The 19179-nt window shown below is 37.2% G+C and overlaps 1 protein-coding gene across 4 annotated transcripts in view; it reads right to left on the reverse strand.

The window, feature by feature from the left end:
* The window catches only part of YES1 (YES proto-oncogene 1, Src family tyrosine kinase), a 56520-nt gene that overhangs the window by 13527 nt on the left and 23814 nt on the right, over positions 1-19179 (reverse strand). For 3 of the 4 annotated variants that reach the window (XM_072949159.1, XM_072949157.1, XM_006205124.4), the window contains exons 2-4: positions 7088-7361; positions 4001-4100; positions 1209-1307 (exon numbers count right to left, since the gene is read on the reverse strand). In XM_072949159.1, coding sequence (XP_072805260.1) covers positions 1209-1307; positions 4001-4100; positions 7088-7352 — 464 coding nt within the window. In that variant the 5' untranslated portion in view covers positions 7353-7361. Of the gene's footprint in view, positions 1-1208; positions 1308-4000; positions 4101-7087; positions 7362-7594; positions 7733-19179 lie in introns of all 4 variants that reach the window. The other variant, XM_072949158.1, reaches the window with a different exon arrangement.

Genomic DNA, 19179 nt, shown 5'->3' on the forward strand with positions numbered 1-19179 from the left:
TTTTATTGTGTTTTGCTTTGTTGCACTTCAAGGATGCCATCTTTTTAAAAATTGAAGTTTTGTGGCAATCCTGCTTCAAGTAAGTCTACCAGCACCATTTTCTAACAGTCTGCTAACTTCATGTCTCTGTACCACATTTTGCTAAGTCTTACGATATTTCACTTTCATTTCACAATACTGAAATTAGGCCAGTTAATAACCCTACAGTGGTCTCTAAGGGCTCAAGTGAAAGGAAGAGTCAATCAATGCATCATTGTTTTATTTTAAGAAACTGCCACAGCCACCTCAACTTCAGCAACCACTGCCCTGATCAGTCAGCAGCCATCAACGTGGAGGCAAGACCTTCCACCAGGAAAAAGATTACAGCTTGCCGACGGCTCAGATGATGGTGAGCATTTTTCAGCAATAGAGTATTTTTAATTACGGTATATATATATTTATTTTTTTGACATAATGCTATTACACGTTTAACAGACTACAGTATAGTGTAAACATAACTTTTATATGCACTGGGAAACTGACCCACTTTGCTGTAGTGTTTGTTTTATTGTGGTGGTCTAGAACCAAACCCCCAATATCTCTTAAGTATGCCTATACTATGCCACTGAAGGTGAACTTTAACTTTTTAAAAGTTGCAAGAATGGTACACAGAACTCCCTCCCATATGCCCTCCAGCCAGGTTTCCTGTTAACATTTTGCTTTGTCATATTCTCTTTCCCTGTGTTGTGTAGTTTCTTCTGAACTGAACTGAATGACAATAAGTTGCAAACACGCTGAATCATTACCCCTAAAATACTTCAGTGTGTACTTCCTAAAACACAAGGATACTCTCCTACATAACCCTGGAGCAAGCACCTCGGACAAGAAATTAACACTGGTGCAACAACATCAACTGAGGACACATTTTTGAAGTGACAGAGTCTACAGAATAGAAAAAGGGCTAATATAATTTTTTAAAGTGAAAAAATAAAAGACAGGGACTAGGCATAACGCAGTACTACAAATGCAGACTCATTTATGATCCTACTGTAGGCAAATACTATGGCATTAATTATTAACCTTCAAGTAACATCTCTTATTAATATGAAACATTAGCTGTATTAAGACTGGTATGTAATTGTGTGTGTGTAAAGTTGTGGCTAAGCAGAATGTGCATTAAAACATTTTAAAAATCAAAGTAATTAATAAAATATGAAGTAGTGCCATACTCTTCTGCCTGGATGGAATCTGCAGGGGCTACATAATTGCTGGGGATGTAGCCATTCTTTCCTGTAGCAATTGATCTTGCTTCCCACCAGTCTCCTTCCCTGCAACACGCAAAACAACAATCACCACGATGTAGAGGACGGCTCAGGACACCGTCTCTGCAGTGCTGTCTCGTATTTGACGCAGACGGGAGGTATTACTCATTGATGCATTCATTTGATCAAGAATTAAACTCGAAGAATGGTATTAAAAAATTCATTACATGAATTATGGGAATAAGGCTAACTAAAATCCCAACTGTGTATTTCTGCTCCAAACCAAAAAAAAAACCCCTAAAAAGACAAAAAAAAAAATACCACTTTAATTTTAGTCATAAGATCTTTTTACATAACTCTTTCAACCCAAGACAATTAACTATACAGAATAAAACAATTTGAAAAGTAAATCTTTCATATTACTCAGTTTTGATTAAATGTTTTATTCTTTTAAAGCTTTACTGAGATATAGTTTGCATACCATAAAATTCCTCCATTGAAGATGTACAATCTAGTGGGTTTTAATGTTTAGAGTCCTGCAAGCACTACCATTATCAATTTTAGAACATTTTCATCGCCCCAGAAATCCTGTGCCCACTAAAAGTCTCTCCCCAGCCTATTCCTCCCCTACCATTTCCAACCACTAACCTGCTTTTCTGTTTCTATGGACAGGCCTCTTTTGGAGGCATTTTATATAAATGGAATCACACAATATGTGATCTTTTTGACTAGCTTCCTTTACTTAGCATAATTTTTTTAGCACTTATCAATTGTTTATTTTTTTATTGCTAAATGATTTCCTTTTTAACAGTGCAAAAAATTACAATGTTCCTTTTTAGTCATTTTAGGGGAAAAAAAAAATCCAGATGGCCCTAGAACTCCTGTAGCCAAAAGATTAGCAACAAGCAATAATAATAATAAATTTAATTTCTGGAATAAAGGATATTTACAAAAATGTTACCCATGAATATCCATATAAGACTAACATCAGTTCAGAACATGAGAACTACATGTAGTTTGTAATATTTAAGCCTGACTTTTCCAAAATTAATGTGAAAGGAGCAAATATTAACAATCTGTAATAAGGAAGACATACATATATGGGTTCTGCTAGTAAAGATTAAATCCATGTTTTGCTTCACCAGAGGTAAGTATTGAAAATATTTTGTCTACATTTAAGTTTTATAAACGCTTAAGGTGAATTTGCTCCCTAAAAAATGAAATGGAAAATCCTTTTGGTAATTCAAATGTTTACAAACTCATACACTTGGCTTATAGCTTCCTAGTATATATTAAGTACTTTCAGATATACAAACTAGAAACTTTGAGCCTGCTAACCATTCACTGATTCATTTAAATATTTACTGAATATCTTTTAAGTGACAGACTTTACAACAGACAGGGTGTGCTACAAACAGGTAAAAAAAAATCCTTACCCTCAGGCAACTCAGCCTAGAGCAGGATTTCTCACCTTCAGCACTATGGGTACTCTGGGTGGGGTAACTCTTCGCTGTGGGGGGCTGACCTGAGAGCACTGCAGGATGTTGAGCAACATCCCTGGCCTCAGTCCACTAGATGACAGTTGCACCACCCCGACTGTAACACCAGAAACATCTCCAGACATGGCCAAATGTCCCCTGGGTGATTCTGCCCCAGGGTGAGAACCACTGGTCTAAAAGAATGATAGGCAAGTGATAAACTTTAATTCAAAACTGTGATGGCAGCTATAACTGAGGTTTGCACAGGCTGCCCTGTGAACATGCAAGAGAGACACCTAATCCAGCAAGAGGCAGGGACTGAGCCTGGTAGGAAAGAAAGACTATCAAGAAAGGCTTCCTTGAGAAAGAACATAGGGATATACATGTTGAAGGATGAACAGAGCTGGCCAGATAATGGGATAAAAATGGAGAAATAAGAAGTCACATCCCAGAAAAAAACTGTGCAGGCACAAAGAAGGTGAGAAACTCCAGTGTATTCAGAAAAGTCACAAGGAATTCAGTCTGACTGGGCCGCAGGGTGAGAAAGGGGAAGAGGCTCCCTGAGGGCTGCCTACCCTTGTTTTATCTTGATGGCAGCTGGGAGCTATTTTGAAGGATTCTGAAGCAGAGAGACAATCATATTTCATGTTCTGAAACAATAACTGGTGGTGAATGGGAAAAAGGATGGAAGGAAGAATGATTGGAAGCAAAGAGATCACATATATCTATTTTGAGAAGTTACAAAGTGGTTGCTATGCCTGCTAATGAAATTATGGGCTCTATTTTCTAAAACAAGCACTGAATTTTTCTATGGTGGGCCACTGAATGACAAAAAGTAAGAGTCACATAAGGAAAGAGCAACTTAATGTGGCCAGTTTGGGAGTAGAGGGGTTCCTTAGCCTTTTCCTCTTGTTTCTCTAAGAGAAAAGAATAAAATCTTTAAACCATCTGGTACTTAAATAAATAGGAACATAGAATTCTCTTTATAAAGGTTTTTTTTCTAAAGTAATGTACTTACTGGTATATATTCCCTCAATTCCCATTCTTAAATCTCTACTGTTTCTGGCAGAATCACAGCAACACAATTTGTAGGAATAATCACATCAGGCTAGAGCAGTAGTATTACGCCACATGTCTAAAGAAACCATCTGTACTGTCCTACCCAGCGCGCAGAGACTCACGCCCCACCATTCTCGTCTCTGAATCACCAGCCAGCTCAACGGTTTCAATGTAAAGTAAGGCTGCAGTCAGTCTCCCTCATAAAATATTCGTAACACTTACGTATTGTTAATTATTTGAAATCTTTCACCCTTCTTAAATGAAAGGTCTTCTGTAGTTCTGGCTTCATAATCATATAAGGCCACAAATATAGTAACACCACCTATTGGATGAAAAAAAGACTAAGGTAAATTATATAGACAAATTAAAAGAGAAATTTAAAAACACTGCCAACAACAACAAAAAAGCTTACGCATAATTCTTTCCCTAGTCTTCGGAATCTATTTTTAAAAGTTGGAGATACAGACAGCTGACGTTTTCAAATTATTAAGGTGCTGTCTTAAGGCCTTTCATGAGATTCCTGTACTCTACAAATTCTAAAATCCTGAAGACCTGAAGAAACAAATTTAATCTTGATTCATAGTTGCAACATCTCTAGCTTGAAAAGACAAAGTTCAGATCAATTCTTTGGCAGAAAAAGCATTAACGAGTACTATAAACTACTGACACTGATCATCTCAATTTCTTAAAAACAATGGGTGAACATTTCTATCCTTAAGACTAATCATTAACAGTACTAACTAGGATTTTATTAAGGTTATTTATTATATTTAACACTTAAAGATAAAAACGGAGTATTTTCCCTAGAAATTAAATGGTATGCTATATGAAATTATAAATTCCAAAAATAACTGTGTCACATAAAGGCACTGTGTATAGATGCTTAAAGAGATTAGCAACTTTAACAGCCAAACTATTATCTGCCAGCAAAAGAACAGAATCTCACTTATCTGGCTTCTCCCCTGAGGCCCAGTCATATGTTAACTACCTATTGGACATCTTGAATGTCTAACAAGCATTTAAAACTTATTAGATACTGCATTTCAAGCAGTCAAAGTAGCTAAATTATTACAGCTCTGGAAAATTGTTTAATATCTCAAGCTTTAAAATAATCAGTTTTATTATCATAGATGTTTATAATTTGGGGTATTACATTTTGCCAAACATGAGCAGTATGTCTTATTTCAATCTATATAATTAAAGGAGGGAAATGAGATTGGAAAAAAGAAAAAACTTATTAGGTACAAAACAAAGGTGTCTGATGTTCCTCCTCTAAACTGAATTAAGAGAGTCTTCCACACCTCAGCAGGTGACACGCCCGGCCAGTCGGGTCCTCAGGCCAAGTCCACTGCCAGCACTGCCAATTCCACTTCTAAGGTACCTCACCTACTTCCTTCTCCTTTCCCAATGCTTTCACCCTAACCCAAGCCCCTGGCACCTCTCACTGGGACTGCTGGGGCCAGCTGAGAACAGTGACCCGCCTCACGTCTATACCTGTAGCTTCCCTACACCCTTCCTCCACCAAGCTGCCAGGGGAGGATTTTTTGGGGGGGGGGGAGATTTGGAGAGGTTAAAAAAGGGAATTCAATCCTGCAAATCCTTTACTAAAGTCTCTTCAATAGCTTCCTTCTGGCTTTGAATAAAACCCAAACTTCTGACTACAGTCTGTGAGGTTCTGAGAAATCCTGACTCTTCAATCTACATCATGTAATTCTACCCTCTGCCCACACTAGTCCTCAAACTTGCCGAGTCCATCTGCATCCCCTAAACTGCATTTGTTAATCTCTCTCCCCAGAAAGCTCTTTTCCCAGGTCTGCACATATTTAAGTCATTCTCATCGATCAAACCTCAGCTCAACGATTTTGTCTCAAGATGGCTGTCCCTGACCCTCTAGACGGCCTTCACCAGTCATTCTGGTTAGTTCCCTCACAGCATGTATGAACCATCACCCTGTTTAGCTGCTTCTATAATTACTGTCCAACCCTCATTATAATGTAAACTCCATTAAGGCAGAAGTCTTGTTTCTCTTGCTTACAACTTCTCTCTGCCCGGCACACAGACACTGCCTAGATCTGTTAATAAATGAATACCCGTGAATGGACTATTTCACATAAATAAACTGCTTTAAGTAACTAAAGTATGTCTTTTCAACATTTAATCATTCTGGATTACTATCTTTCTTGAACATATAATCCTGAAAATAATTTAAACTTTTACTGATGACTGAGAAGTACCACCATGGCCACCATTACTGAGGTATTTAGAGTTACAGGGCTGGAATTAAGGTTCTAATTGACTCTGATGACTGCAACTCCTCAAATGAACAGTCTAACAGAGTTAGTGTATGGCATTCTGGTCACTATTTTTGGTCTGCAGGTGAGCAGAATGAAGGGACAAATTTATAGTCCATGTTTATAGACGAGAGTCTTCTTTTGTCCCCACATGTTGCCCTATTTGATGCCAGCAGCTGTTTTGCCAAGCCTAAGGGTAAAGTGGACACTCCAAGGGCTGCAAGAGAGAGAGACCAAGAAACTCGAGTCCTTGGTGACATCAAGGACTCCGGGAGCTCACCCTACCTTTCAGAGCCAGTAGTATTTTCTCACTCAAGGGAAAAGCACCTGACTGGGAATGCTTCACAAAAGAACTCTCTCTTTTTAAAGTTTCTAACTACTTTTTTTAGAGCATTTCTGGCTCCCTGAAAGGTTGTCGGCCATCACTGCTTGCTGCTCTCTAATAGATATTGTAATATAATAAACGAAATTCTAGAAGAGGACATTAAATCTCCACTCTCCTGCTTACTATCTGTGACCCTGAGGAAAAAAATCATCTAAACTCTGAGCCTGGGGATTTTTCTTTTTTCAATCCATAGCATCAAACAGAAAAACTATATTATCCTCACTAAATTGCCACTGACTTAACATTGCCCCAGGAACTACTGTGATACTGCAACAGTGCCTAGCACTTTTCATCTGAGAAGCTCTAACACTGAGGGAGGGAACATGCTTTTAGTCTTTATATTCCCAGGGCCTGCCACATGGTTAGCACTCAATAATTATTTGAAAAAAGAATTAGTGAAATAATTAACAGCATAACTCAGTACATAATCACCATCAATTACCACCAAATTTCTCAGAATAATATTCATGTATACGATAAGACTAATTTTTATGATGGAGACTTAATTTTCACGTAAACTCATTTTAACAGTCCTCCACTAAGTTATTTTTCTCACAGCAGGTAAACTTTATGTATGTATTGCCCAAGGTCACATTCTCAAACCGACAGCAGGACTGTTCATTTATATCTCACCTGTTAAACCAGTAGGATATGAACTCGGCACCACCGAAAATGAGGAAGACGCTCCCCCAAAAGGTGTGACCCCTGAGGACCCTCCAAACGGTGTCATGGATAGGCTGCTGAAGTTAACAGACGTGCTCTTTGTGGAGGCAGACGGTGCCGCTGCAGTGTGCTCTGCTCCATAGTGGCTGACACTTGTACTGACCGGTTCTGGAGTGTTTTCTGGTCTGTATTTAATGGCTGGACTTTTGTTCTCTTTACTTTTAATGCAGCCCATTATCAAAATCTACAAAGATGACAAGGTAAATTTGTAGAAGCAGTTAACAATATCGACACTTCAAAAAGGTGAATTCAAAAGCTGACTTTAAACAAGGCATTTTTGTCCTATAAAAAAGTAACAATAGCAAAATAAACAAACAAAAAACACAGGCAGCTGAAAATGAAGTCTCTTCCCTCATTTATTTTTATTACAATTCTGCTATCATCGCATTCCAATCACTTCACCCCCAGCTCAATCACCTTTAATGGCTCAATGATAACATGCCACAGTGGACTGGGAACACCGAGGGCTCACAGAGGGGCCAAAGTGTGCATCCTGGCTTGCTTCCTAGTGGAGTAATTTCCGGTTTTCTGCTGAACCTCTCTGCACCTCAGTTACTTGAAAAAGGAAAACAATAATATCACCTACTTCATAAGGTTTTGTATGAGAATTAAGTTTATTACAACGTCTAGACACTCTCTGGCAACAGTTGGTACTAGCAAATTCTGACTATTTTTCTTCTATCTGTACCAGCACTGTGTAACAGAAATATAATCTGAGCCATACATGTCATTTTAAGTTTTCTAGTAAATACATTTAAAAAGTAAAAGGAAACAGGTAAAACTAATTTTAATAATATATTTATTTAACTCAATACATCTAAAATATAATTAATTATTTCAACGTGTCATCAATATGAAAACATTTTATGAGAATGTTTCATAATCTTTTTTGCACTAAGTCTTAGAAATCTGGTGTCTATTTTAAACTAACAGTACATCTCAATTTGGACCAAGCACATTTCAAGTGCTTGACAGCTGTATGTGGCTAGTGTCTACTACACAAGACAAGACAGCTCTCTTTCTTTTCTCTTCCTCTTGACTACACAAGACAAGACAGCTCTCTTTCTTTTCTCTTCCCTCTTGATAGACACACCCCCAAAGCTTACCAAATTTGACTCCATCTATCTTTCCTTCATCTCCTACTATTTCCTCACTTATGCACACAAGAAAAAACCTCCTTTCCCCAACAGATAAGCCCTGTTCTTTCCCACATCTGTGGCTTCCTTAGCACTCCCCACTGTCCATGATATTGTCCTCCTATCTCTACCTGCTAAAACTTACCCACTCACTGACAGTCACTACAAATGTTAACTTTACCACTTAGGTTTTCTCCATAATCGGTAACATATCTTTTTTGTTAAAACGTCTAATGTACCTTCGGAGAGATTTCTGTATGAGACTCTCACCTTATTCCATTTTGCATTTTGTTTTTGCTTACTGGCCTAATTTCCACCCTAACCCCAAATTACTGGCAATAAATACATTTCTTCAAATTAAGAGTTACTCATCTCTTCTACGCTGGACAGCTACCAACATGACTTGCATACAGTACGATTACTCATATTAGAAACTCTGCATTATTCTATTCACTTCCTGCAGAAAAACTAATGGTGATTTCATTCATTCACTTACTTTGTTTTTTTAACTGAAGTAAAGATTATTCTTATTTTATGGTTTTTCCCTTCTTTTATAGCATTCAAAAGGAAGTAGGTAAGCAATGACTGACTCATCAATTCTGAAAGACTAAACAGTCTTACAAACTCTACTACATAATATTAATTTAAAATGTAGCTAAAAATATTAAAGGAGAAACAGTCTCAATCTCAGAGTTGGAAGGTTTTTCAGATCACTATCTTAAATGGGTATATTCTGAAGACGTCACAGTTAAGCACAGCATCAGAACATATCGGGACTGGAAATTTAAGCATCTACTGAGCACACTATGAGAGAATGATAAGCTAAATATATAAAAGGCAATTGTTTGTAAAAGTGTTAGAATAAACTGAAGGTAAGACATTTCACAATCTAGTGGTTGGAAAAGCCTTTTAAAGCATAATGTAAAAGAATCCTTAAAGGAAACGACTAATATGATTAACTTCTTGGGGGGAAGGGCAGGCATGGGGACAGAAACTCTTAAGTGAAGCTAAAGACATCAAAATAGGAAAAACAACTTCATACTTGCTCACACTCTTACTTGCTCTCTCAATACACATAAATGCATACGAAAACTGGTTGACATTCTTAATACAGACAACTCCTATACATATAGCCCCTTAGAAAAACAGGAAAGCCTATGAAGAGGCAATTCACAAATGATTTATGAAAGACCAATTAGCATATGAAGATATGTCCAACCATCCTAGTCCTCTACTAAATTCACATTTTAAAAGGTATCCTTTTTGCTTATCAGGTTGGCAAATTTTGACTCAGTACTCAAGGCTGATGGGTGAATTTTAATCAATAATCAATATATATCTACAAAATACATTAAGTTGCAAAAACATTTAAAAATTATAAAGAATTTTCAATACTATCTATATTCAAAGTCTAAATATTAAGAAAACTACTAATATAAGAAAACTACTAATATTTACATAGACTTTGAAAGGACAGCAGTTATATGATAGAGAAAAAATTATGAAAGCCAGTAACTGGGCTGCTTTAAATCTGCTAACAGATGAACTGAAATACATCAATTCATAACCGAGGTTACTGTAACTATTCACCCACCCTCATTTCCATTTCCAGCTTCCTTTAGTTCCTCATTTTCACCTTTTTCTTCACTCAGGATCCTCGCTTACATCTTTTCTCCCCACAAGACATCACTCCTAACTTAACTCCTCTTATTTCAAAAGTCACATCTTTTTTCCTCCTCACCCTACCAGTTCTCCATTACTACTCTTAACCTGTTCTTCAGCCTCTTTTTCTTAATCCAGTCTTCGGTCCAACTCCTCACATCCACCCACTTACCCTTTCCAACAGCTCCAAGAGAGACCATCATTTTCAGTCCAGGTCCAACCACCCCAGTACCAAAACACAGGAGCCCTCACTGCTGCCATCTCCTTTAGAAACATGCTATAGGTGTACGATGTGATTTACATGTTAAAGTAAACTTCAGGTGCAATATGAGTTAAACAGATTTTTTATGGGTTGTCTTGGAAACATAACATCATTTAGAATATTTATATAAAAAAGTCTCTTTCAAGTTTCAAGTTAATAACTTCCAGATACACATTTATTAACAACATACATTTATTAGACACTATAAAGGGAGCTAGGAATGGCAAGAAATGGTTCCTTTTCTATAAAAAGGTCACAGATAAGTGCAGGGAAAAAATATAGTATTGTAAAATGTGAAAAATGCAGAGTGAAAAAAATGCTAGAGAAGAGGTCAGTACAGAACAGCATGAGAACACAAAGGAAGTTGTCGGCCCTGCCTCGAGTGTTTGTAAAGGAAAATTCTGCAGACAGTGGCATCTGAGCGAGGTCTTAAAGGGCTGGAGATTTAGGGAAGAAGAAATAGGATATCTTAGGAAGAATGAGGGGTGAAGAACGGCTCAGATGCTTGGAGAAGCATGGTGTATTTGTGGAACAGAAAAGTCTGAGGCAGGAGTACAAGGGGGTGTTTTGAGAATGGTGAGCAGGTGGCTCCAGTGATAGGAGAACTGACACACAAAGAGGATTATCTGCTGAGCAGTAACTTGTAGGTTTATCCAGGGAGCACTGGAAAGTTGAGATTCTTTAAAATGTGAGTAGCAGAAAATATGTGTTTTAGAATAGCTATAAAAGTATAAATTATAGACTAGAAAGAAAGAAATAATGGTGGCAGTTCGTCAAATTATAAAACGCCTGCAACGGCCCATGTAAGAGAGGACAAAAGCAGGAGCACTGTGTGGCCAAAGATGAGGGAGAGGAGAGGTACACACCGAGCAGAATAACCACGTTTAGATGATCTGCATGCAGGGTGTGGTGCCATGACGATAAAGCTAGGAAGAAAAAGGAGTCAATTATTCACTCCATACAATTTATTGAACACTTTAATAAAAGTAGTTACTGTGTGTGTGCTAAGGGCTGGATGACTCCAAAGCTTCTAGTTTGAACTGAGTGGAAAGTAATGCCATAACCAAGGTAGAGAAAAGAGAAACAGGTTTTTCTGGACCAGTGAGTTCAGCCTCAGATGTTAGTTTTAGATGCCTGCAGGGCATGATGTTGAGAAGTCTAGTGGGGGACTGACAGTAAGTCTAAAACTCAGAAAGCGGCAGAAACCAGAGAAAAATTAAACAAAAATATTCTCACAGTGTAACCACACCTTTTGGAGATGATAAAACTCACCCAAGGTACAGATTTAGAAGGGTGTGAAGGATTAATACAGTGTTGCAGGACACCTACAGATAAGGAACAGACAGGCAAGGAAACTAGGAAGCAGCAATTAAGAGTCAGGAGTACTTTCATAAATATAAAAATATGGTTAGAAAAGACAATCATTAACTTCAAGATAGTGAAATGGGTTTGGGAAGAGTTCCAACTGTATCTGTGGCACTTTTTTTTCTTAAAAGAAACATGAAACAAATATAGAAAAATGTTGATGTGTTAAAGGGGGGTAAGAGACATAACTCCTCTTAAGTATTTAATACATCTTTAATGAGAGGTAGAATAATACAGTAAGAATAAAAAACTTTCAGGAAGAAAATGGCTAATGGTAAAGATCAACGTGAAATCAAGTGGCATTTAAGCTGATTTTAAAAGGCCAGCTGAGTAGTAATTAGGAGCTCTCTGATGACTTTCACAAGAGCATTTCTTAGCATCATAAAGATAAAATTTAGATCACAGTAAATTGAATAATAAATTAATGACTAGGCCATGAAAATATGGAGAATTCTGGAATGCAATATCTTCATAAATTGGGAACATGCACTTTTTATCAAGATATTTTCTATGTTTTCCATAGTGACTGGACCATTTGGCATTCCCACCAGTAATGAATGTGAACTCATTCTCCACACTCTCAACAACACTTCTAAGTCTGTCTTTTCCCTCTCAGAAATTCATCTTACATTTACTTGGGTTTGTATATAATCCAAATAGCCTCTACAGCTCTTTTACATTTTATATCTATCTAAAGAGCTTTTGACAACTGAAACCTATTGATATCAAAAGGTAGCTGACAATATAAAATGCATATGACTGAGTTGATGTTACACACATTTACAACATGAGCATTATCAAAACCATTAGAACTGCTAACTGACCACTGACTCCAGTTTACTGATATAAACAATGGTCAGGACCTAGGTAATTGCCAAACATCTTTACTACCATTTAATTTGCCAATGCTGTCAAGAGCATTTCATCCTCAAGGTGCCCTTTAAAGCTCAATAGTTCTATACTTAGATTAGATCCAATGTCAAATCTAAGACCGCATGGTTACTAAGATGCCATGATGACTCTTTCATATCTTAATGCATCAATGAGTCAGTTTCTCACTCTTTAAAATCCTATTTGAAGGGGGACGGTTTAGTTCAGTGGTTAGAGTACATGCTTAGCATGCACAAGGTCGTGGTTCAATCCCCAGTATCTCCATTAAAATAACTAAATAAGTAAACCTAATTATCTCCCCACCTCCCAAAAAATCCTATTTGAAAAAATGAAGGCATAAATGTGTAAAATTCACCCTTGTTAGCAAACAGGTTTGCAAGTTGTGACAAATGTATACATTTGTACAGCTGCCACCTCAATGAAGATAAAGAACAGCCCCATCCCCACTCCCCAAGCCACGATACCTCCATGCATTTTTTGTAGTCAATGTCCCCCTCCAACCCCAAGGCAACCACTAATGTGTTTTCTATTCTCATAGTTTCACCTTTTCCAGATACCACACAGCACGTAGCTTTTTGATTCTGGCTTTTTTCACTTAGCATAATGTATCTAAGATCCACCCATGTTTTTTGCGGGTATCAGTTCATTCCATTTTCTACTGAGTACTATGCATATACCACAGTTTTTATTCATTCCCTAGTTGAGGGACATTGGCATTGTTCCCAGTTTTTGAAAATCACAAATAGCGACACTATGAACACATACATGTAAGTATTTCTGTGAACTTACGTTTTGGTTTCACTTGAGTAAATACTTAGGAGTGAAACTGCTGGGTTTCACTTATAAAACAGCAAGCACTTTTTCAAAGCAGCATTTACATTTTGCGTTCTCACCATCAAAATGAGAGTTCCAGTTGCTCCACATTCTCATCAACACTTGCTATTGTCAGGTTGGCTGGTTTGTTTTTTGGTGAGTAGTGCTACCGTTTAGGTTTTAAATTTATATTCCTCTAATGACTATGCATCTGTTAAGCATCTTTTCATGTGCTTATTTGCTACTTACATCTACTTTGGTGAAGTATCTGTTCAAGTCAATTTTTAAATTGTCGTATTTTTTCTATTATATTCCAAAACAAGAATATTTACTACTATAATACTGTTACATTCTTTATATATTCTGGAATCAAGGTATTTGTCAAATATATTATAATATTTTCTCTCAGCCTATAGGTTGCTTTTGCATTTTTATAATAGCATCCTTGGACATGATTTTTAATTTTGTTCAGTTAAGTTCAATTAGCAGTTTTAAATTCTGTGGTTTGTATTCTGTGTGTCCTAATGGAGAATTCCTCACCAGAAGAGTTTCTCCTGTTTTCATCTAGAAGTTTTAGCTCTCTGTATCAGGCCTACTGAGTCATTTTAAATGGGTTTTTGTATATGTTATGAAGTCTGAGATTCAATATTTTAAAACTGGATATACCATTTTTCAACTACCATTTGTTGAAAAGACTATCCACCTCCCATTGAATTTATCTTGGTACCTTTGTCAAAAATCAATCACAAATTCATGGGTCTATTTCTATACTTCTATTTGCTCCACTGTTTTATTATATGTCTATACTTATGTCAATTATCACATTGTCTTCATTACTATAGCTTTATAGTAAGTCTTGAAATTAGATAAAATAAGTCCCCCAGGTTTTTTAAATCTTTTCCAAAACTGTTTTGGATACTCTAGAAAAGGAGGTCAACAAATTTTTCCAAAGGAGCCGGAGAGTAAACACTTTAAACTTTGCTGACCAAATGGTCTCTGTCCCAACTACCAGACTGCCATCTTAGTGCAAAAGCAGCCACAGACAATTCATAAATGCTCAGCGTGGCACTGTTGTAATAAAACTATTTCCAAAAATAGGCAGGGCGCCAACATGGCCTGGAAGTTGCAGTCTGCCTGTGTGCTAGGGTCTTTCATTTCCATATAAATTGTAGAATCAGCTTGTCAATATCTACAAAAATGCCTGCTGGCATTTTGATTGGGATGATACTGAATCTACAGAGCAATCAGGGGAGAAATGACATCTTAAAAATACTGATCTCCTTCCTGATCCAAGAATGTAATACTCCATTTATTCAGAACTTTAAAAATTTCTATCAGCAATGTTTTATGATTTTCAGTGTACTGGTCTTGTCCAATTTTTGTTGAAATTATCTCTAGACATTTCACATTTTTTCAATATTACTATAAATTATATTACATTTATTTCTATTTGAATTAAATATCATCACTTACATAAATATATTAATTATTAACAATAATTTACATATACTTGATATTTAGATACTGACCTCATATCTTGTGACCCTGCTAAGCTCACATTAGTTCTAATAGCTTTTTTGTAGGTTCTATAGGGTTTTCTACATTCAAGATCATGGGTACAAATAAACACTTTTACTCTCCTTTCCAAAGTGTATGCCTTTTCCCCCTTGCCTCACCGCACTGGCTAACACCTCCAGTAACAGCCCCTCTAGTACAATGCTAAATAGAAGTGAGGAGACACAACATCTTTCCTTCGTTTCTTTTTTTTTCTTTTTATGTGTATTTGTTATTTAAGTATAGTTAGTTTACAATATTCTGTCTCGTTTCTGATCTTAAGGGAGAGAGCAATCAGTCTATCACCGGTAAGTATATTAGCTGTACGATTTTTTATAGCTGACCTTCATCAGGCTGAGGAACATTCCCTTCTAATTCTGTGTTTGCTGAGAGTTTTTGTCCTGAATGGGTGTTAAATTTTGTCAAATATTTCTCTCTATCTACTTAACTGATCACATGAGTGTTCTCCTTTATTCAACTGATATGGTGAATTACACTGATTTTTGAGTGTTAACCCCACCTTGGCAAGTCTGCATTCTTGGAATAAAATCCATCTGGTTATGATACATTACCCTGTTATATATTCCTAGAGGCTAAAATGTTGTTCAATACCTTTTTGTCTACGGTCAAAAGGGATACTGCTTTTTAGTTTTCCTTTCTTCTGATTTCTTTGTCTGTTTTTGGTATCAGGATAATGTTGGCCTCATGAAACAAGCTGGGATATGTTCCCTTCCTCCTCTATTACTGTGAAGAGTTTAAGATTAAACTCTACCTTAAATATTCAAGAGAATTCACCAGGGAACTATCTGGGCCTTGAGTTTTCAATTATAAATTTAACATCTTTAATAATACAGGGCTACTCATATTCTTGGTTTTTCTTGTGTTACTTTGATAACTTTTATCTTTTAGATGTGTTCAATTCACCCAAGTTATTAAATTTATATTAGCATAAAGTTGTTCATAATTTCTCCTAATTAATCTAGTCCAGCACCACAGCCCTTTCGAAGGTTCTACTGTAAGTCCAGAGTAATCAACAAGGACTTTCTTTCCCTCCAGTTAGGAAAACCTCAAATGCCTCCCAGCCTCTGTGATCTCACAGGGCCATCAGCTCACATCAACCTGGCTGGTCTTAGCCCAGCTTTACAGTTTCACTCTCTGCATGTACATTCCAGAATTCAGCAAAACACCAGGGACTCCTATGTAGAATTTTAGCATTATTTTTCTAAATGGTGTCTTTCTGCTGGAATCCTGCCCTGCAACTTCCAGCTGCCTCAACCTCCATGAATCCTGATCTCCATCTCCTCGACTTATTATTGCCCATTGCCCCTATCCCTGCTCTGCGGTTCAGACCAGGCCACCAGGCAGAAAACTGGGGTGATCAGGTAACTGTACAGCTCTCCTTGTTTCCTGTCTTTCAGGGATCACAGTCCTGTGAGGCTGTTGTCTAATGTCTGAAAACAGCTGTGTCATGTATTTTGTCCACATTTTCAGCTTTTCTGGGGGGGGGGGAGTGGTGAGGATGGTAAATCCATCATGACCACTTAAAGTGTTCTTAAAAGAAAACATTACACCCGTGTATTATTCTAAATAAATTTGTACATCAGTTTATATAACAGAATGGACTTATTTCTTAATAATAATCACTTTCAAACAAATTAACATTTTAAGTGTTCTAGTGTAACTGATTATAGTGCTCTGTGGTATTTTCTTTTAATTTCAAGAAAGAAATATAATATTTAAAGTATCATTTGTGTACACATTTGTTAAGTCTAAAATTTATACTCAGCTTAATGTTTGTAAGGCTCTTTTGGACTCAAAAAAAAGGGCTTTTATTCTAAAGATTAAAACAGTAATAGGGAAGAGGCCAGAGTCTCATAAAAATCAGAAACTACCATTTATCTGATTACAGATTATAAGGTGAATCCCAAAAGACTGGTGGTATTCAAATTTGAATGCAGGTCTTGATAAGAGGTAATCATTGCTTTATTGTTAGGAGCTTATTGCTTCCCTGCCATACTGTGGACTCTGCACCCCTGACCCTTTAACCAACGACGTCTCTCTACTGGGATAGCTGTTCCCTGCTTCTTACTCCAACTTACACATAATTTTGATTCATCTGTGGTCTATTCCAGGTTCCCTCAATCTCCCTGAGCTACTGCCTGATTCACCTATTTCTGAGTTTGCACTGGCATGAACAAGAGTAAAAGCAAAAGGATGTGAGCTGCTACCTCATTGCCCTAACCTGCTGACACGTTATGGTTTGGCCATCAGGTGCTCACTCCATGTCTCCTTAAGGGACTGCGGGCCCAGAAGTTATGAAGATCAGCCTGTTTAGGAAAAGCTCTTGCTTTAACAGCTAATGTAGATATACACATTTTAGCAAAATGTACTAAAAGTAAAACGTTTTCAAACTGAAACAAATTTCTGCCTTAGATTTTTTTTCTTTTGAGATGAAGTCAGAGATCTGGAAGATTAATGTGTAATGCTGATCTAGCTCCACTAAGTCACCAGCCATTACCAGAAGGTACAGTCAGGATAACAAGTGCAAAGTTTCACTTTGAGTCCTCATCACACCTAACTACTTTCTCATCTTCCCTGGATAATGGCAAGAAGAGAAGGTGGAGTGAAACTAAAAACATCAACAGAGCTTTGCTGATGAGGCAAACTCTCAGAAGCAGAGAAGTAAAACAGCCCCTTTTCTATTCTTGTATGGCGGCCTTTTCATCCCCCAAGAGAACGTAAGTTGTAGCACCTGGAAACCTTTTGTTTCAAAATCCTATAGGAAAGAGAAGACTGATATAGTGGCAACAACAAGAAGAAACGCTACCAGGTAGTTGGGGGTCTCTTTTCAAACCTCTGGCCTTCGTAATCCTGTCCATTTCAACTTCCTCTCCACATATCCCACTTCTTTTTTTTTTTTTAACATTTTTATTGATTTATAATCATTTTACAATAGTATGTCAAAATTCCAGTGTTCAGCACAATTTCTCAGTCATACATGGACATACACACACTCATTGTCACATTTTTCTCTGTGAGCTACCATAAGATTTTGTGTATATTTCCCTGTGCTATACAGTATAATCTTGTTTATTTATTCTACAATTTTGAAATCCCAATCTATCCCTTCCCACCCTCCGACCCCCTGGCAACCACAAGTTTGTATTCTATGTCTATGAGTCTATTTCTGTCTTGTATTTACGCTTTGGTTTTTGTTTGTTTTTGTTTTTTAGATTCCACATATGAGCGAACTCATACGATATTTTTGTTTCTCTTTCTGGCTTACTTCACTTAGAATGATATTCTCCAGGAGCATCCATGTTGCTGCAAATAGCGTTATGTTGTCGGTTTTTATGGTTGACATATCCCACTTCTTTGAGCAAAATTTATTCTAACTTTCCTGCATTTCTCATACTCATTTAAAATATAATCTGAATTTTCTTGATTTCTGACCATGCTTGCTGCTCCCCCTACACTAAAACTGCCCATTAAGGTCCCCAATTAATGCTAAATCAAATTTCAGTCCTCATGGCCCCTGATCTGCCAGCCACATGTGACAACTGGATCCTTCCCCTTTCCACTTGATTTCTAGGATATCTGCTCTTAGTCTCCTCTGGTCTTCTCAGTCTTCTTTGCTGGTCCCTCCTTACTTCCTGACACCTAAACACAGAGTGATGCAGGAAGGCCTTCTTCATCTACACGCTCCTTTGCTGGTATCACCCAGTCTTACATCGTTAAATATCATTTATACATTGACAGTTACCAAATTGACATATTTATGGACTTCATGTTTTCTTACTCGAACTCCAGATTCGTTTTTTTTTTTTACAGTTTTTTAGAATTTTATTTATTTGTTTTCATTTTATTTTGGTTGGGGGGAGGTAATTAGGTTTATTTACTTATTTATTTTAATGGAGGTACTGGGGATTGAACCCAGGACTTTGTACATGCTAGGCATGCACTCTTACCACTGAGCTATATTCTCCCCTCAGATTAGTTTTTTAAGTATCTACTCAATATCTCCACCTGGATGTCTAAAAGCACCTCAGATTTAACATTTCCAAGACTCCTAATCCTTCTCCCCAAACCAGCTCCTGCATCTATCTCCCCCATCCCAGTAAATGTTAATGCCATTCTTCCAGCTGTTCAGGACAAAAGCTATGAAGTGTCCTTACTATCCTCTTTGTTTCAACAGCCTACATCCAATTCCCCAGCATCTCCCTTAGTTCTATTTCTAAAACATATCCATTATCTGAAAACGTCTCTCCACCTCCACTGCTAACCTGGACCAAGTGGCACCACCTTTCACTGATGCACGA

This window comes from Vicugna pacos, chromosome 24 (genome assembly GCF_048564905.1).
Source record: "Vicugna pacos chromosome 24, VicPac4, whole genome shotgun sequence".
Taxonomy (NCBI): domain Eukaryota; kingdom Metazoa; phylum Chordata; class Mammalia; order Artiodactyla; family Camelidae; genus Vicugna; species Vicugna pacos.